The following is a 21,454-nucleotide window of genomic DNA, read 5'->3' as shown; positions in this document are numbered from 1 at the left end:
GGTTCTCATTTCCTTAAATGCTTGTAATTGTAAGAACTGCTACAACTCTTTGCCAAAAAAACTTTTCTTTTTGTCAACTGCACTACTTACTGATAAAAAAACATGCATATAAATTTCTTCATCTGGATATAAGACAGAAAAACTTCAAGAGCAATAAAGCAAATTTCAATAAAACTGTAAACCTGCTTGTAATGCAAGTATCTACAGCCAATCCTATGCCATCAAGACAACACATAAAAGCATGCAGACATAGTCAAGAGGGTCAGTATTATTCACACCAAACATTAGAAAAGGGAACATTAGAAATATGATCAAAGTGACTTTGATGATGGAAGATTCTGGTGGCAGTCGGGATGGCTTCTGCATCTCAGAAACTGCCGACGTTCTGGGATTTTGAAAACAGTCTCTAGAGTTTACAGAGAATGGTGTGAATTATCCAGTAAGGAGCAGTCCTCAGGGCAAAAACATCTTCTTAATGAGAGAGGTCAGAGGAGAATGACAAGACTGGTTTAAGCTGACAGGAAGGCAACAGAAACTCAAATAACTACACACTACTGAATGCATACCAAAACTTGAAATGGGCCATTTTGCAGAGGCTGCCTGTGCAAATTTGAGTTAGGAAGGACAGGGTGAGCAGTGTGGCGGCTCAATGCTAAGACGCATGACTAACGGCTGCATATGGGGTCAAAATGTTGAATGCAGGCCATGAGCTGACACACCTGCTGATCCCATGATCTCTTGTCATCAGCTCCTGTTGCATGTGATGTACTGCACACCAGGGCTTCAAAGGAGGAGGTGGCTGTAGCCCAGTTGTTAAATTCCAGGAGGGTACCAGAAGATTTGATAATTGACAGTGTGACTCCATCATTCAAAAAGATGGAAGAAAGAAGGGAGAGAATAAGTTTAACATCTATTGTTAGCAAGTTGCTAGAGTCAACAAACAAATCTAGAAAAGCTGAATATAATCAAAACTGATCAACGTAATTTTAAGAAAGGTAAATTGTAGCTGACAAATTTCATTGAATGTGAGAGGGAGACTTGACAGAAGGGAACTATAAAAGTACTATTTTTTAGATTTCCAAATGGCATTTGACAAGGTGTCACAGATGAATTAGGAGTCCAAGGTATTGAAGGAAGTGTGTTAGCATGGACTGAAAAATGGGACAACACAAAGAAAACAAAGAGTTGGATTAAATGGTTGTTTTTCAGGCTGAAGGGATGTAATTAGTGGAGGGCCACAGGATCTGTTCTTGGACCTGAGATTTTTTTCCTACTTACATTAACGTTCCAATGGAGGGAAAGAAATGCAAAGTTTCCAAGTTTGCTAATAATAGAAAAATAGATAGTAGGATATATTGTCATAAAGACACTGTAAATCTGCTATGGAATATAGAGAATGAATGACAGGGTGAAAACCTGGCAAATGGAGTTTAATGTGGGATATATGTGGGGACATTGCCTCAAGATTCAGGCGAGAAGATTTAGGACGAAGATGAGGAGAAACTGTTTTTCCCAGAGAGCGATGAATCTGTGGAATTCTCTGCCCAGTGTAACAGTTGAGACTTCTTCACTAAATATATTTAAGATACAGTTAGATAAATTTTTACACTGTAAGGGTTATGGGGAAAAGGCAGGTAGATGGAGCTGAGTTTACAGACAGATCCGCCATGATCTTATTGAATGGTGGGGCAGGCTCGATGGGCCAGATGGCCTACTCCTGTTCCTATTTCTTATGTTCTTATACGAGATCATGTAGTTTGTTAAGAGCAATCTAAAGGTGGATTATTAGCTGAAAGGATAGCAACTGCAAATGAGTGAAATACTAAGGGATCTGCCTGTCCTAATGCATAAATCCCAAATGTTAGCAGGCAAAAATGCATATTGGCTTTTATTGTGAAGAAGCAGGGACTTAACCATAGAGAGATTCATGGTTCATTGTTGAACAACAATGAGATAGCTTTTCACTGCTGTGGACAAGGGTTTAAGCCAAGTTTCTGGCACAGCAGCACACAGTCCAAATGGATTTCTTTGTAAAGCACAGTGAAGGGACTTACCTGTAAAAATGTTCTAATTCAGGATCAAGAACACAATCATGAATCAGAACTCCAAGGGGTAAATGGGGTACCAGTGAAATGCTTCTTTGATCCAAGCGTTATTATTTGACTTTTTAAAATTGTATTCAGGGGACAATTCCACAAAACTTTATTAATGGAAGATTATATGAAACTCACCAAGGTGGACAGATATGAACAATATCTCCTGCACCAATTCTGAGGTGGGATGCTGTTTCTCTTGTGAATAAAACATTAAGCCGGGTTTTGCTGCCACCGTCGTCATTTTCAATAGCTTGCTGAGTGGAGATGTCAATCAATGGCTGACAGAATGCTACAAACATTGAGCATTCTTCATGTAACTCCAGGATTTTTACCATTAAAATGCCTTCTTTTCCACCTGTCATACAAGAAAAAGAAAAGGGAAGTATTCTTAATAATCTCCCTTTATGGGTTGTTCATTACCACCTTCTTTGCCTAGCCTTGTATTCTGCTTTAAATATTTTGATGTTTATCTGTTCTTGGATGATCAATGCTTCTTGCAGTCACTTGGCACAGAGACAAGTCAAACATGCTGTGAACCTGACATACTTTCCTCTCCCTATAACTTAAATATGAACTGATTTGATCTGAAATCATATAAGTAAATCTGAAGCATAAGCAAATCTAACAACTGAAACCAAAAATTTACAATAAAAACAAGACAAAGAGCAGTCTCGGGGATCACATTGCTGAGCACCTGAGAGATGTCAACCACGTCCTTCTGTAGCACCTGGTTTTAAGCCACTTTAATTCCCCTCCCATTCCCACAGAGACCTGTCTGTCTTCTGACTCCTCCACTGCCAAGGTGAGGCTACACACAAACTAGTGAAACAGAACCTTCATTTTCCACCTGGTAGTCTACAACCTAATGGCATGAACATTGAATTCTCTTGTTTCAGATACACTGCTCCCCTTTCCCTTTCCTCTCAGTTCCTCCGACATACACCCCACTACTTCAACACTGTGGCTCTTTTCCCTGCTCAACCCACTCCATCTGCCTGTCATGCACTCTTTACCTCCCCCTCTATCTTATAAGTTCCATACTCCATCTTCCTTTCCAATCTGCAGATTTTTGTGCCATCACCTATCACCTCCTAGCCTCTGTTGCTATCTCCACTCTTCCCTCCATGTGACTGCCACTTCTGTTTACCTGGATACACCTATTGCTTGTCAGATCTTGTTCAATCTTCCTCCTCTTTATACTGGCTATTTCTGCTCAGTCTTTTAGACCAGATGAAGGGTTACAACCCAAAACATCAGCTGTCTACTTCCCTCCACAGATATTACCTGAACCACAGAATTTCTCCACCATCTTGTTTGTTGCTAACAATCTACTATACTTGCCTCTCAAGTTGCTCTGTCTTAAAACCTAAGGATAACAGAAACATCAGTCTCAGATTTTAAACAGATCATGCATCAATTCCCTGATCAGTCATCTATATTCATAGTGCAGAAATATCTTAAATTCTCTCTATCTTTTAAGTATTTGTAACTTGCTTTATCCACTGTTTGTCCCATCTTTTCTTCATAGTCTTCTTTTCTCCATTGTTTACAAATATCCTCTTCTATTTCTCTGACCTAATATGCAAAGAACTACCATTTTATTTCCTATGCCTCAAGATCACTACATACCAATGCTGTGATAAAATTCCAACTAAACTGAAATATCCAGTCTCAATGGACGTTTAATGCATGTTTTTCTGTTTTTTCTATAAATATATATATATATACACACTATGTGGATTTTCAATAAATGTACAGATGACTTGATGAGTTACATGGCTTTTGCGACAGATGTATTGCTAGATAGAGCCTTCTCCAATCATCGAGCATCTCAGTACTGACTGAAGACATTACTGCAACTGCTTTGGCAAGACATTCAACTGATATGTTAAATTCAACTGTAATGTTAAAATTGTACAAGGCATTGGTAAGGCCAAATTTAGAATATTGCGTGCAGTTCTGGTCACCGAATTATAGGAAAGATATCAATAAATTAGAGAGAGCGCAGAGACGATTTACTAGGATGTTACCTGGGTTTCAGCACTTAAGTCACAGAGAAAGGTTGAACAAGTTAGGTCTCTATTCATTGGAGCGTAGAAGGTTGAGGGGGGATTTGATCGAGGTACTTAAAATTTTGAGAGGGATAGATAGAGCTGACGTGAATAGGCTGTTTCCATTGAGAGAAGGGGAGATTCAAACGAGAGGACATGATTTGAGAGTTAGGGGGCAGAAGTTTAAGGGAAACACGAGGGGGTATTTCTTTACTCAGAGAGTGATAGCTGTATGGAATGAGCTTTCTGTAGAAGTAGTAGAGGCCAGTTCAGTTGTGTCATTTAAGGTAAAATTGGATAGGTATATGGACAGGAAAGGAGTGCAGGGTTATGGGCTGAGTGCGGGTAGGTGGGACTAGGTGAGATTAAGAGTTCAGCACGGACTAGGAGGGCCGAGATGGCCTGTTTCCATGCTGTGATTGTTATATGGTTATATGGTTATAATGGGAACATGTATGACACCACGCACAAATGAATTGAATTGAATTGACTGTATTACTTACATCCTTCATACACGAAGAGTAAAAATCTTTATGTTACATCTCTATCTAAATATGCAATTTATAGTAATTTGTAATAAATAGTGTGTACAACAGGACAGTCAATATACCATGGAAATACAATTGCATCAGCATGAATTAATCAGTCTGTTGGCCTGGTAGAAGAAGCTGTCCTGGAGCCTGTTGATCCTGGTTTTTATGCTGCGGTACTGTTTCCCAGATAGTAGCAGCTGGAACAGTTTGTGGTTGGGGTGACTCGGGTCCCCAGTGATCCTTCAAACCCTCTTTACACATCTATCTTTGTAAGTGTCCTGAACAGTGGGAAGTTCACACCTACAGATGCATTGGGCTGTCCTCATTACTCTCTGCAGAGTCCTGCGATTGAGGGAAGTACAGTTCCCATATCAGGCAGTGTCGCAGCCAGTTATTGGAAAATACATTATGCATTAGCAGCATTCACTATATAACCACGACAAAATTGGCGCAGCGAGCAGGGTCGGAAAGAGTCCCACAACAAAGGAAATGGCAGATTGGGGACGCTTCCTGGACCCCGGGGATCCTCACAGGGCTAACAGAATTAAGGGTGCACCCAAACAAAGGTATGCGCTTTTTGCAACAATTTGGACTAAGAATTCTCTTGGTTTTGGGATGGTCTCGGGGTCTCAGAAGTGTGGAATCACTGTCGAAGGGTCTCTCCGATTCAAAGAATCTGGCAGAATTGGGGGTTAACAGGAGGCTCAGAGGATTGATCAAGAACACTGCAGTGGGGATAAGTACGAATAAGGTAATAAGAAGTTAAGTAAAGAAAATTCCATGTGGTGTTGGTAAGTCCTTGTGGATACCACTTCGTAGGAAACGAAGGTCTGAACGGGCAGGGAGATAAAAGGTAAAAGAGCAAATCCTCGTGGATACCGCCTTAAGTGTTGTAAGGTCTGAATAGACAAGGTACAAGAAGAAAGTTCTATGGATACCGCCCTCGGTTGGGGTCTGCACGGGCAGAACGAAATAAAAGGTAAGGAGAGTTTAATAAATAGTTTAAACGCTGGTAAGATAAACTGTAAGACTAGGTACAGAGTTAGAATAAATAGTATTACCCAGTAGGAGAATTGTGAGGCTCTGAAGAACTTAAGGAAGGAAGTCAGACAGAATGCAGGGTTTGAACATGTTGTTTGACTGGTTAGACAGCAAATTAGGGGGATGGGGAGCGTGGCTGACCAAATAGCAATGACAATAGGTATTGTACTGTTGAGCTGTGTGATTATTCTGTGCTGTTTTCTTCTATGTCTCAAGTCTCTCATAGTGCATATGGCAGCAAGACGATTTCCAATGCTCCTGGAAATTGTTGAGTCAAGCCCCAAACAAGGAAAAGCACCGATGATGTATTGTTATAGTCTACGCAACACTCAAGCTGAACCGGAGGGAGCTGCTGATGTGGAAAATAGACTGTAAAGGATTCCGAGTCTTTTTCCCTGTCTCAGACATGAAGGGACAGGTTTTTGGCTCAGCAGCCTAGGGAGACAGGGAAAGAATACTTTGAGTTCCAGGCATGGGAAGTTATAGTTTGACCCAAGGTCTGGGAGTAAAAACTGGACTTTATTTTGGCTTTTGTGCACGGACTCTTAGTATTCTCTCTCTCTCTGTGAGACCCTGTGGCCGGGCGGCTCTCCTCAGGGCTCTGTGCTGGCGATATCAAACCAAGCATAAAAAAGATTTAGCTCATCTGGGAGAGGGGCAGCAATATTGGAAACACCACCATGTTTAGTTTTGAAGTCCACAATGGTGTGCAGACCTTGCCATAAACTGTGTGCCTTGTTGGTGGACAGTTGTGGCTGGATCTTGTCCCTGTATTGTCATTTCACTGTCTTTGTGCAGATCATGGCTGCACTTCTTGAGCTCCTGTTGGTTACCGGCCATGTAAGCTAAATAAAACCATGCATTTAGAGGAAGAGAACAACAACAAACAGATGCCCAAAAGGGCAAGCTGTACATAGGATATTTGCAGCCACTAATAAATTCATAAAGAAATCCATAACAGAAATCTATTTGCATAAGCACAGCAGATCTTGAATATTCTAAGGATGGCTTCATAGCATTTTATGTGGCAGTGAATCAATATAAGCCTGGATGATTAACAGTCAAATTCCCCTTCCAAAAGTGATGCAACACATCACTGGACTTTTGTACAATGTTCAGTATGAAAAGAACAGTTCATTCTTCATTCAAGGTGTACTATTTTAGACAATATATGTTATATTACTACAGCAAGCAAGAGCTAACGTTCTTGCTTGTTAATTAAAGGATAGCAAGATCACCTTTGGTACAGTCTCACACATAGGCTCTCCTTAAAAGTAATCAGGATAAGCCAGTTTGCTCCAGTTTTAAATGTACAGCCTGGATCATGGATTCTGGAACAAGGTTCAACTTTATTTTGCCTTTGCAGTCCAACTCATTTTTTTTATCTCTAATTATATTTACCTATTACCTGTTACCTAATGTACTTTAAAGCCAATAAATAACCTATAAAGAATAGACTAATGGAAAGTAAGAAACACTGCACCTAGTTTGTGACAGATATTTTTCACAACAACATTGATCAGAAAGCATTTTTTATAAATACTGATGTTTGGAATAAATTTTGTGCACATTAGGTCTAGTCTTTGCTGGCCTTCAAATTTGTTGTGGAATCTTTTACTTTCATTTGTAGAGCCTTAATTTGACAGCTTACCTCAAGTACGGGACCTCGAACAACATCACACTCTCAAAAGAGCAATAAAGTATATGGTCAAGTCTAATGAGTGAAATAGGAAACCAAAATCTAATATAGTTCAGTGCTAAGAAATGTTCCCTCCTGAACTATAGTTTACACATAAACATAAGACAGATACACATTTATACCACACATCTGTTGTTACACTATGTAGAAATTTCAAATCATTGTCTCCAGCTATATTTCAAACGTTGTATCATTAGCTATGTTTCCAACATTGCATCATGGCTTTCTATCTGAGAAGATAGAAACCACACAGAAATCATTTGTCGCAAAGGAATCAGCTTGGGATGAATGGTGAAAGGAAAAGGCAGAATGCGATCGGTTATAAGTTTGCCTTAAGTTTAACCTATGACATCTTCATTCATTTTTGCCACACAGCGATAACCACTTGGACACTGACATGCCTGAGAGTTAACATAGGCTTGAATATCAGAGATAATATTTCATAGTGCAAATCTGGCATTCAGATAAGAGAAAAGACTGGGCACTCAGATTATCATCTCACCTGAGCAAAATTCTAATAGTGCAACACATCACAGCACTGTTATAATTTTGAATGATAACATAATGATCGATAAAGATTATATGCTCAAATCACTTCATGGGATCTAAGCCTTAGTTTGGGATTGACATAGTTGATATCCTGAAAAGGACTCAAGAAACAAAAAAAAACATGAAAGAATTGGAAATGCTGTAATATAAACAGAAGGTATTAGACATCACAATACTGGAGGTGCTAGATAGCTAAGATTGGGGTGATCAAACAATGTATTTCACTGAATACCTACACAACGCTGTATTTTTTGATCCACAGCATCTGCAGTTGAATTTTTGTTTTTTAATGTATTTCACTGTATGTTTCAATGCACATATTGTTAATTTCATCTACACAGTAGTTTGCACAGCTTCTTTGGAAGCTGTACTCTGCATTTCATAACTCCAATAGGTATTTTTTCATCACATCTCTCTAATCTGCCAGACAGATCAGCTCCATTAACAAACCTTCAGCTCCCTCTCTTCATCAATCTGTCATCCTTTTTATTTGCTTTCCACTCCATCAGTGACAACTCCTTTGTTTTCTTCATAACTCCTCCTTCTTTACAAGCTTAAGCATGCCTGTTTTCTAAATGTCTCCAGTTCCATAGAAAAACCAGCCACTAGAAACAAACATTTTGCCTCTCCACAGATATCACCTTTCAAGATGAATATTTACAGCATTTTCTGTTTTGATTATGATCACAGCCACATCTCAGCAAAATAGTGGTAAAATGACATTTAAAATTGTTATACACAAGCAAAAACATACAGAAAACTTCTGTATATTATTACACTTAAACACAAGAGATGCTGCATATGATGGAAAATAATCCAGAGAACAAAATGGTGGAGGAACTCATGAGGTTAGATAGCACCTGTGGAGAAGAATAAGCACTTGATGTTTCAGGCCAAGGCCCTTCATAAGGACTGGAATGGAAAGGGGAAAACCAAAATAAGGTAGGAGGAGAGCAGAGGGAGTACAAAGTGTAGGTGATAAGTGAAACCAGGTAACAGGGAAAGTTGGAGGTGATAGGTGAAAGAGGTAAAGGGCTGATGAAGGAGGAATCTGATAAGAGAGGACAATGGATCGCAGGAGAAAGGAAGGAAGAGGGAATAGGCAAGTGAGAAGAGAAGGGGTAAGAGGGGAACCAGAATGAGGAATGGAAAAAAGAGAGAAGTGAATGAGAAGTGGAGTTGAAATGGGTGGCCACTGGGAAATAGGAAATTGAATCGAAATAAGAAGCTCCAGGGATCCACTGACATCCAGTGCCCCCAATGCCACTTCCTCTACATCAGTGAGATCCTACATATTCTATCTGGATAGCCTCCAATTTGATGGCATAAATATGGATTTCTTTAACTTCTGGTAATTTCTTCCACTCTCCCTTCTCTCTTTTTCCATTCTTTATTCTGGCTCCTCTCTTACCCCTACTCCTCACCTGTCCATCACCTCCCTCTGGTGCCCTTCTATCTTTCTCCCAAAGTCAACTGTCCTCTCCTATCAGATTACTCTCCTTCAGCCTATTACCTCTCAGCTTCTCAGTTCATGGCTTCTCCTCTACTCACCCACTTTCTCCTTCACCTGGTTTCACCTATCACCAGTTAACTTGCATTCCTTCCCTTCCCACCTTCTTATTCTGGCTTTCAGGATTTCCAGTCTTCATGAAGAGTCAGAACCCAAAATATCAATTCCTCTCCATAGATGCTGCCTGACTTGCTGAGCTCCTTCAGCATTTTGTGTGTGTTATTAACCTTAACCCAGGTTAATAACAGTGAGATGATTGCAATGTTTGAGCAAAATAAAATGCAGATGCTTTGTTTTGTTGTCAAAGGTTAATAACCAGAAGATACTAATCAGCTGAAATCTTTTAGAAAGATACTCTTAATATTAAAATTTAACCAACATTCACAAATAAAGGGAGCATCATACATATAATGAGTAATTCAAGTGCAGAGATTTTGCATTTATAATCCACATAAAAAGGTGATTAAAGATTTGTAATTCCACCTCTACCATAATTGCTCCCCAAGGGTCAAGATATTTAAGAGTATAGTCCCTGAGAAAGAACATATTAGCCTAAATTTTGATTACAATTCTGCTGTTATAAAATAATTAATATTGAATGCAATTAATATGACACTAAATCTTCCCTAAACTGTAAACCTGTTAAACAACAAAAAAATTGTTATTTCATAAAACAGCAAATAGGTCTTTTATGAAGTTACCTTCTTTCATCAAAAATCGATGCCCATCGTGAAACATAAAGTGGATAATTTTCGTTACTGTGGATTTTGCTGTGTAACTGCAATGTAAGTTACTCTCTGTCCCAATCATGCCAGTTTGACGAACTTGGACAATAATTTTATTATCCTTTCTAAGCTTTTCTTTAAATATGAACACCATTCTGCTTTCCTGTACTCTATATTATTGCATTAACCTTACAGGTTCATATCTTAATTCATAGTGGAACTGTTTACAAAATTCCCTTTTGTTTTAATTGTTACTTTAAAAATGCTAGCCCACTGGGAACTTCTAATGCTGAGGCAAAACTGAAGAAACCATTGGCTCTTATTTCATATTAAAATTTAACCAATATTCGCACACAAAATAGGAGTCTTGGAAACAAATGCAAAGGGCAAAGTGTGGAGATCACACAGCAGATAGTAACATGGTCATCAATCGTGTATACTTGAGGATCAAGCATAACTAGTCCCCAAGAGTCAGTATGCTTAAGCTTACAGTTATTCTGCGCCTTGGTTAGCAAATAATTGACAGGAAGTAAACATAAAAAGCATTTATCAAGCCAAACCAAGATTGGGTGAAGTTGATATAATCACAAAAATATCAAGACTTCATAAGCACCAAGAATTAATATTTTACTTAAGTATCTTAAACAGAAATCTTTCAGAAAATGTGGATGCTAAATTACATGTATAACTTTTCCTTTCTGGAGACTTAGTTCTGATGTAGTATTACTGCTGTAGAAATAAATACAAGGTTGTTACCTGCGTCAAACAACCTTAATGTCAAACTCTCCCCTAATGTAAAGAAGTCATTTTCGCCTCACCTTAAGAATTCCTCTCTTTGGTCCACATTTGGACCAGATTGGAGTAGGGGGCCTGCTGAAACTTAAACAAGGCATTGGCAATAGGTCAGTCGCAAGTAAATGTCGCTTGATAGAACAATGATGGCCCTCATCACTGCAAATTGACTGGACGGTAATTAGCTTGGTTGAATTTGTCTTGCTTTTTCTGAATGGAACATAACTGTACAATATTCCACATCGTAAGGTAGATACCTGCGTTAAAATTATACTGAAGCTGGTTTGCCAGAGGCTCAGCTGGTTCTGGAGAGCAGATATTCAGCAGCACCACTGGGATTTTGACTAGTTGTCAAAGGGGTTTCTACTCTTTGCTGAATGCACTGCTTATCGCTATTTCACATCATAATGGAGTGAAATGTATTAGGTGGAAAAGGATTCTTGTGTTGTGGGGATCTCCAGCGGAAGCTGAATTGAATCATCTGCTTGGCACTTATGGCTGAACATGCCAGTAATTGATCCAACCTTTTCTTTAACCATTCACATGCTGATCCCCATTGTCAATGCCAGTGATATTCTTGGAACCTCAGCCCCCAATTAGCTATTTAATTGCCACCGCCATTCACATCTAGATGTGGTTTCAAATCCTTGAAAGATTTCAAAGCTTTGAGCTTATCGGTTCTGAGATCGTTTAGTTCTCTCTATTGCCTGATGTTTTTGTTGAGGGTGGATTTTGGGGATTTGGGTGATCTAATGGTAATCTCGTGAGAAAAGTGTGCTTTCTGGAAATTCAGAGAGCGGAGAAGTGTATTGTGGTGCTTCCAAGGTCCAAGACTAGCTTCACTGCTTTTCCTCATAACATTCAGGACCCAAGTATACAGAATGTACAGCATAACTTCCATGTCTGCAAACACAAAACTTTGAAACACAAGCAACTGTAAGAATGATAGTGACATGTTTTGGAGCAGAAACAGATTAGACAAAAACAGATTGCACTGAAGAAAACAACCAAAAGAGATAGAAGGAAAATAAGTAGTATAAGAACTAAAAATATGAGTAAAGTCTTTTGATGCTGTGAATGCTTAGAATCTCACCCACTGAATCAGAGGTCATAAAAGCACAAAACTATATCCTTAAATCACCAGGTTCACTCAGTCATGGGCCCATTGATTCAAACAGTTGAAAATGTCATTAAATGGATAAAATAAAAAGCAGAACTCATCAACCAACAAAAAGGGCAGTTATAATTTGAGTTCGTCAAACTGCAATTTTAAAATGGCAATCAAATTACACAAATCGGAAAACATATCACATAATGTGTTTGAATCATGCCTATAGACAAGCAAATTGAAGTCAGTTTTCCAAATATCTGCAAAATAGCATGTTATTTTACATGGTCCACATAACATAGAAAAATACAGCACCGTGTTGTTCTTTACAGTACAGCCCTTTGTCCCACAATGCTGCACCAACTTATGTAAACCTACTTCACATTCAATCTATCCCTTCCCTCCTAGACAATCCATAACCATCTATATTTCTTACAACTATGTGTCTAAAGAGTCTTTTAAAAGTTCTCATTTAATCCACCTCTACCTCCACCCCAGCAGTGCGTTCTAGTCACTTATGACTGTGTAAAAATATCTACCTCTGATATCTCACCTAAACTTTCCTCCATTCACCATAAACAGAAGTTCCCTGGAATTGGCTATTGCCATCCTGGGGGAAAAGGCACTAGCTGTCCACTCAATCTACACCTCTGATAATCTTTTGCATCTCTATGAAGTAGCTTCTCATCTTCCAACAGTCCAAAAACAAAAGCCTGAGCTTGCTCAACCTTTCTTCCTGAGACATGTTCTCTAATCTAGGCAGCATCCTGGTAAATCTCCTCTGCACCCTCTCTGAAGGTTCCATATCCTTCCAATAATTAGGTGACCAGAATTGAATACAGTATTTCAAATGAGATCTAACCAGGGTTTTTAGAGACACTATTTCATGGCTCTTGAATTGAATCCTTTGACTGATGAAGGCCAGCACACCACAGGGTTCTAAACTAGCTTGTGCAACAAGTTCGAGGGATCGATGGACTTGGATCCCAAAGTCCCTCTGTTCCTCCACACTACTAAGAATCCTGCAAGTAACCTTGGACTCCGCCTTTGAGTTTGACCTTCCAAAGTGTATCACTTCACTTTTCTGGATTGGCCTCCAGCTGTAACTTCTCAACTCAGCTATGTAACCGCAATTTCTCCATAACTTCTGTCACCTCCAACAGGATCCCACCACCAAGCACATCTTTCCCTCTCCCCTTCTTTCTGCTTTCTGCAGGGATCGCTCTCTACGGGACTTCCTTGTCCATTCGTCCCCCTCATCCCTTCTCACCAATCATCCAATACGCATAAGGCGTATAATACGCAATAATAATACTCCATAATACGCAATAAAGCAACATGCCAAGAAAAAAAATGAGGTACGAAGATAAACTAGCCAAGAATATAAAGGAGGATAGTAAAAGCTTCTTTAGGTATGTGAATAGCAAAAAAATAGTTAAGACCAAAATTGGGCCATTGAAGACAGAAAAAGGTGAATTTATTATGAGGAACAAGGAAATGGCAGATGAGTTGAACAGGTACTTTGGATCTGTCTTCACTAGAGATGACACAAACAATCTCCCAGATGTAATAGTGACCAAAGGATCTAGGGTAAAGGATGAACTGAAGGAAATTTATATTAGGCAAGAAACGGTGTTGGATAGACTGTTGAGTCTGAAGGCTGATAAGTCCCCGGGACCTGATGGTCTGCATCCCAGGGTACTTAAAGAGGTAGCTCTAGAAATCGTGGACGCATTGGTAAACATTTTCCAATGTTCTATAGATTCAGGAACAGTTCCTGCTGATTGGAGGGTGGCTAATGTTGTCCCACTTTTCAAGAAAGGAGGGAGAGAGAAAACAGGGAATTATAGACTGGTTTGCCTGACGTCAGTGGTGGGAAAGATGCTGGAGTCAATTATAAAAGAGGAAATTACAACACATTTGGATAGCAGTAGAAGGATCAGTCCCGAGTCAGCATTGATTTATGAAGGGAATATCATGCTTGACTAATCTTCTGGAGTTTTCTGAGGATGTAACTATGAAAATGGACAAGGGAGAGCCAGTGGATGTAGTGTACCTGGACTTCCAGAAAGCTTTTGATAAAGTCCCACATAGGAGATTAGTGGGCAAAATTAGGGCACATGGTATTGGGGGCAGAGTACTGACATGGATTGAAAATTGGCTGGCTGACAGGAAACAAAGAGTAGTGATTAACCGGTCCCTTTCGGAATGGCAGGCTGTGACTAGTGGGGTACCGCAGGTTCGATGCTGGGACCGCAGCTGTTTACAATATACATTAATGATTTAGATGAAGGGATTAAAAGTAACATTAGCAAATTTGCTGATGACACAAAGCTGGGTGGCAGTGTGAAATGTCAGGAGGATGTTATGAGAATGCAGGGTGACTTGGACAGGTTGGGTGAGTGGGCAAATGTATGGCAGATGCAGTTTAATGTGGATAAATGTGAGGTTATCCACTTTGGTGGCAAGAACAGGAAGGCAGATTACTATCTAAATGGAATCAAGATAGGAAAAGGGGAAGTACAACGAGATCTGGGTGTTCTTGTACATCAGTCAATGAAAGCAAGCATGTAGGTACGGCAGGCAGTGAAGAAAGCTAATAGCATACTGGCCTTTATAACAAGAGGAATTGAGTATAGGAGTAAAGAGGTCCTTCTGCAGCTCTACAGGGCCCTGGTGAAACCCCACCTGGAGTACTGTGTGCAGTTTTGGTCTCCAAATTTGAGGAAGGACATTCTTGCTGTTAAGGGAGTGCAGCATAGGTTCACAAGGTTAATTCCCGGAATGGCGGGACTGTCATATGTTGAAAGATTGGAGCAACTGGGCTTGTATACACTGGAATTTAGAAGGATGAGAGGGGATCTGATTGAAACATATAAGATTATTAAGGGATTGGAAACGCTGGAGGCAGGAAGCATGTTCCCGCTGATGGGTGAGTCCAGAACTAGAGGCCACAATTTCAGAATAAGGGGTAGGCCATTTAGAACAGAGATGCGGAAAAACTTTTTCACCCAAAGAGTGGTGGATATGTGGAATGCTCTGCCCCAGAAGGCAGTGGAGGCCAAGTCACTGGATGCATTCAAGAGAGAGTTATATAGAGCTCTTACAGATAGCAGGGTCCAGGGATATAGGAAGAGGGCAGGAACGGGGTACTGATTGTGTATGATCAGCCATGATCACAGTGAATGGCGGTGCTGGCTAGAAGGGCCGAATGGCCTACTCCTGCACCTACTGTCTATTGTTTATTGTCCTCCCAGCACTTATACTTGTAAGCAGAACAAGTGCTACACCTGCCTTTACACTTCCTTCCTCACCACCATTCAGGGCCCCAGAAAGTCCTTCCAGGTGAGGCGACACTTCACCTGTGAGTTGGCTGGTGTGATATACTGTGTCTGGTGCTCCCAGTGCGGCCTTCTATATATTGGTGAGACCCATCGCAGACTGGGAGACTGTTTCGCTGATCACCTACACTCTGTCCACCAGAGAAAGCAGGACCTCCCAGTGGCCACACATTTTAATTCCATGTCCCATTCCCATTCTGATATGTCTATCCATGGCCTTCTCTACTGTCAAGATGAAGCCACACTCAGGTTGGAGGAACAACACCTGATATTCCGTCTGGGTAGCCTCCAACCTGATGGCATGAACATTGATTTCTCTAACTTCCGTTAATACCCCTCCTCCCCTTCTTACCCCATCCCTTATTTATTCTCTCTCTCTCTCTCTCCCCCCCCCTTCTCTCTTTTTTTCTCTCTCTCTCCCTCTCACAATCACTCCTTGCCTGATCTCCCCCTTTCTTTCTCTCTAGGCCTCCTGTCCTATGATCCTCCCCCTTCTCCAGCTGTGTATCCCTTTTGCCAATCACCTTTCCAGCTCTTAGCTTCATCCCTTCCCCTCCTATCTTCTCCTATCATTTCAGATCTACCCCTCCCACTTTCAAATCTCTTACTAGCTCTTCTTTCAGTTAGTCCTGATGAAGGGTCTCGGCCCGAAACGTCGACTGTACTTCTTGCTATAGATGTTACCTGGCCTGCTACATTCCACCAGCATTTTGTGTGTGTAGTTTGTAACTTGTCTATATTCTGTTGCAAACTGCAACAACCTTCTACACTATCCATAACACCTCCAATCTTCATATAATTCGCAAATTTACTAACCCACCCATCCATTTCCTCACCCAAGTGATTTAAAAAAATTACAAAGAGCAGGGATCCCCAAATAGATCCCTATGGAACAGCACTGATCACCGACCTCCAGGTAGAATATGCCCCATCTACCACCTTCTGTCTTATGTATGTTAGCCAACTCCAAATTCAAGCCGGCAAATTTACAACAAATCGATGCCTCTTGGATTTCTGGAGACCACCGGGAGGAACCTTGCCAAATTTCTTACTAAAATCCATATAAACCATGTCCACCACTCCATCTTCATCAATTTGTTTTGTCTCCGCCTCAAAAACTCAACTAGGTTTGTGAAACACCCACTCAGAAAGTGATGCTGAATATCCCTAGTAAGACTATGCTTCTCCAAATGCTGATAATCCTGTTACTCAGAATCCTCTACAATAGTTAGCCTACCATTCTGACAAGTCTCACTGATCTTTAATCCTCAGGATTATCCATGTTATTTTTCTCGAACAATGGAACAACAGTTGCCATCCTTCAGTCCTCTGGTACCACTACTGTGGCCAAGGAGGGTGCAACGATGTAATGTTAAAGTACTGGTCATCTGCTCCTATCCTTGTCCGTGGCTATGCTAAAGCTCAGGGAGTTGTGGTGACTACCTCCAAAATGCTCACCAACTGGCCAGGTTCATTGCCTAGTACCAGATCCTGTATTGCTTTCCCTCTAGTTTCCCTGCCCACAAACTGTGTCAGGAATTCTTCCTGGACACACCTAACAACCTTATATGTATTATTTTAAATTTATTAATGTTGAAATTATTTTTGTGCTCAATTATATATCAACCATTAACTAAGATTTAACCTGTATAACTGTACTATTGACTTAGAAAACAGCTCATTTGTTGTTTAACAGACTTCATTAAACACTCAAATGATATGCACCTCCTATACCCATATTGTTTCATCTTCAATTATTTTTATGATGAAAATGTTACTTACATTTATTATTCCACGCTTATACTGCTAACATTTCATTTAAAATATTTAACTTGTTAGAATGCTGTTTAATTGCAAAAAGAAAGGCAGGAAGTTAAGAGTCAAATGAAATCTCATTTACTGGTAATAATACGTTCTTAGCAACTAGTTGTGGCTTTTCACACAACAAAGATATAATCAGTACTTTGGAAACAGTGTCCATCTACAGTTACTAAAGGGTCAACGTTTCTAACTACAATGAATTTCTCTTTTTCTGAAAACCACATACAACTTACAGCGCTCTTATTGTTCAATAAAACTGCCTACACAAATCATAAAGATAACTTTAATATGATATGCATGGCACTGTAATTCTGTTAATTCTAAAGGGAGGATGAATACAGGTTGAGGTAGGTATCTCACAGATAGAAAGTATTTTAAAGGCGAGAGTTTTAAGGTGCTTAAACTTTTTTTGAGACAATGCATCCCATTCAAAAAGCAGATGTATGACATCTGCAAAGATAATACAAAGATAATAGTCCTCTATCAGATAACAGGGTACTACTTAGCCACAGAAGACTGCTCAGGTTCATTCACATACTTATGTACTTAGTAGCAGTAAATTGTGGGTAGACAGGCAATAAGAACATTGGTTTAAAAGCCATTAAAAAAAAGACTGTCTCTGGTACTAATTTTCATCAAGAAGGAAGTACTGTGTATTCTGGTTAATTGGGACAAGTTAAGATCAGCACATTACATTCATTATAACATCTTGAAATTTATATTCATTGTTTCTCCTTAAAGTCCATTTGCCTTTTCATGTCTTTATTTCAATGAGATGCTTCTTTTAAGGCTTTGTGCTACACTCTAAAGTGATCAGCAAATATATATATATGCTTGCTGAATCGATATACACTGCTTAAAGTGGCAGCTTTACAGACAAGGACAAACTGGATAGATTCCTTTTGAAGCAAGTTGTAATCACCTCATGAAAAGACAAAGATAATTATTCTTGTTAACTAACCCCTGGAAAACATGTTTTGCAAGTTATTTAAATAGTTTCTCACAGTGCATTCAAAATTTAAGGAACTTCAATTATTATGATGTTCTGAACTAGAAACAGAATAATAGTACATGCGGAAAAGAAATTGGAACATCTGTGCCTCATCCCAGAGCAGAAAGGATGAAAAAAATTGCATTATTAATATATTTCAAATTTCTTCAACTTCAATGTCAAATAATTATTTTGAAGTTCAAGTTGAATTGTCATTCAACCACACATGAATACCCATAACTACAGACAAATGAAACAGCGTTACTCTGGGACCAAGTTGCAAAACACAGTACCAACAGTCACAAACAGCACAAGGCACATACAAGATAGCAAGTACACAAAAGGATATCAGCAAAATGCAGTCACAAAAAATATACAGTCCAAGACCCTGAGTCCATCAACATTGAAGCAGTCAGCAGTCGAACACAATGCTACTTGTCTTCTGCTGGGTGGCCACCAGGAGCCAGCACCAACTCCAGCTTGGACTCCATAGCACACCAGCCCTAGTGGAGCTCAACAACTCCAATACCTCATTCCTGAACAGCTGTAAACAGGTGACACTACAGCCTGAGGCCTAGTCCTTGTTACCACTAAGGCCATGCAGCTCCCTCGCCATCTGCCAATAAATCAGTGAATTGGACTTGCAGCATTCTACAATAACAATGTCCAAGAGGGTCTTCCAAGCACGAGAAAAGCAACTGAAACCATCATCGCCGTCCGACTGCACAATGTCTTCATGCACCGACTTCCCTGATGCATGCAGCAGAAATATCCACACCAAGTCCAACTCACTCAGTTTCTCCGCCAAAGAGCAAAATGCTTATGGGGTAGATTTGCAGTACTTTAATTCTTAATGTACAGCAGGGTTTTGTGATCATAAAACATACATTTAAAAAGAACAATAGCACCTTTGGTTGACCCCAAAGAATCCGCTGCAATCAAACGTGCTGCTGTCTTGTCTCTGAAATGCACTCATAGTTTAATGAATAAAGTCAAAAATTATGGGGAGAAAGGCAATAAGAGCTTTGAGGGATTAAAAACCATTAAAACAAGGACCATCTCTGAAGCTAATTTTAGTCAAGAAAGTACAGTGGATTCTGGTTAATTGGGACACATGAGAATCAGTAAGCTTCGGCCCAATTAAGCAGTTGCTCCATTTAGACAAAGTTTCATGGAAATAGTTAAAAACATACAAAAAAGACAAACTGATTAACAAATTAAAACACTATCAATAGTATTACAGTACTATAAAACTGTAATCAATGGAAGAATTCATCCAATGTAGCAAACAAATATCAGCCGGACACCTAGTGCAGATAATGGAAGCTTTCATACAACGTTATCAACAACTGCAACCTCCAAATCCTCATTTTCATTGTAATATTCAATATGTTTGTTGACTCCTTCTAAATATTTTGCCATTCGTAACCTGTTCAAGTCATGAAATTATTTCATTTTCACTCCTGGCTGCTTCTGGCATCTCAAAGCCTGAATGCTTGAAATCACAGTGAGCAAAACAGTTCTGCTTACTGCAGTCTTACTGCTTATACCTCGCAAACTATCAGTGAAAAAAAACCTACTTTTTGAACACAAACGCATGCAACTGACACTATTTAAAAACTAATCGCTCTAAGCACGATATAATGTGTAATGGCCACACAATTACGTGTGACTGATGCTAGTTAGAATCTGTTCAACAAGTCTCCTACTCATTAAGCAGCATAGAGTCCCAAATATATAAAGGGAGTCTCGGCAATTTTCTGAATGAGTTTTTATTATTTAAGATGTCCCAAATAAGCAGCAGCCACGATAAACCGACAGCCCAATTAACCACAACCATTGTATTTACTTTAAAAATCTAGAAAGGATTTTGAACAGCTAGTTTGCAATTTTCCAGCAAATACAATGCAAAGATCTTTTTTTTCTATACATAGGTGCTTTGAGCTGCCTTGAAATTACAAACTCAGATGAAAAGTAGGCTGTTCACATGTGAAGAGACAAATGTACTTATCTCCACTAATACAATTACACTGAAATAAAACTACTGAAATAGCATCTACGTATTTTCTTCAGTCAAATGCACATACAAAATCTTTTACGTATTTTACCAAAATAATGAAGACAAGAACACCTAATGCAAGAAGCTGATCAAAAACATAAAAACTTCTGTTTAATATGCATGTGTCTGTTTTTTTACAACCTTCTCACTCAAAAGCTGAGCTAGTGGTTTGAACCGAGTCTAGTGAAGAATATCACACATTTCATATTTAAAAATCAGTCTTAAATAAAATATCAATGTTCATTTCATTGATAAAATTAACAGTATCATTTTTATATGGAATAATATGGTTATTATTCCTAACTTAAGAAATAATACTCCAGTAACTTTAGTACTAATGAAATCAGTAACATTCGTAAAATTAGCATCACACACAAAATGGAATTCAGCAGGCCAGGCAGCATCTATAGAAAAAGTACAGTTGCACGAGTTCCTCCAGCATTTTGCGTGCGTTGCTTGGATTTCCAGCATCTGCAGATTTTCTCTTGTTTGTGGTAAAATTAGCAACTTGTTTTTTGATAAATATGTTACTCTATAATTTTATTTATTGAACTGCTCACACAAAATAACTACATTGCATGTGTGATACCTTCTCTGCTTAGAAGTAGGAAGTCCAATTTATTTCTTACAAATGTTTCTATGTGGACAATAATTTCAAAGATTTTGCTTCCTTGAGACTTCAAAAGTAGACATAAATAAAATGATAAAATAATGGAAAGACTCAGCAGATCAGAGGTCACAGGAATGAAAATTGAGAAATTACATTAAGAAAATCCATCTCCAGCCCTGAAGAGATAAATGACTTGAATCTGATTTAAAAACAGAAAATATAGAACAATATTGCACATAATAAAACTTTATCCTGGTCTGATAGATGACCATTACAATTACATTACTTTTCTATTGGGATGCATTGTCTCAAAAACAGTTAGATAATGCAGCTTAAAAAAAATCACCTTTAAAATACTTGCAAGGTGTGCAGAATGTACTTCAATCTACAGTCACTCTCCCTATAGCTATCTTGATATGATCCATGTAGGGCTATCAATCCCCTTTGGTCCAGATGCTGTCTAGAATGATGAATATCCCAAGAATTAGAGTCATAGCATCATAGAAAAGCACAGCACAGAAACAGGCC

The 21,454-nt window shown here is 39.2% G+C and overlaps 1 protein-coding gene across 2 annotated transcripts in view; it reads right to left on the bottom strand.

Moving 5' to 3' along the window:
* The window catches only part of spidr (scaffold protein involved in DNA repair), a 264,566-nt gene that overhangs the window by 158,406 nt on the left and 84,706 nt on the right, over window positions 1-21,454 (bottom strand). For both annotated transcript variants that reach the window (XM_059980514.1, XM_059980523.1), the window contains exon 8: window positions 2,232-2,451. In XM_059980514.1, coding sequence (XP_059836497.1) covers window positions 2,232-2,451 — 220 coding nt within the window. The remainder of the gene's footprint in view (window positions 1-2,231; window positions 2,452-21,454) is intronic.

This window comes from Hypanus sabinus, chromosome 1 (genome assembly GCF_030144855.1).
Source record: "Hypanus sabinus isolate sHypSab1 chromosome 1, sHypSab1.hap1, whole genome shotgun sequence".
NCBI lineage: Eukaryota > Metazoa > Chordata > Chondrichthyes > Myliobatiformes > Dasyatidae > Hypanus > Hypanus sabinus.
Note: the sequence above shows the minus strand (reverse complement) of the source record. Positions and strands in the feature narration are given on the sequence as shown.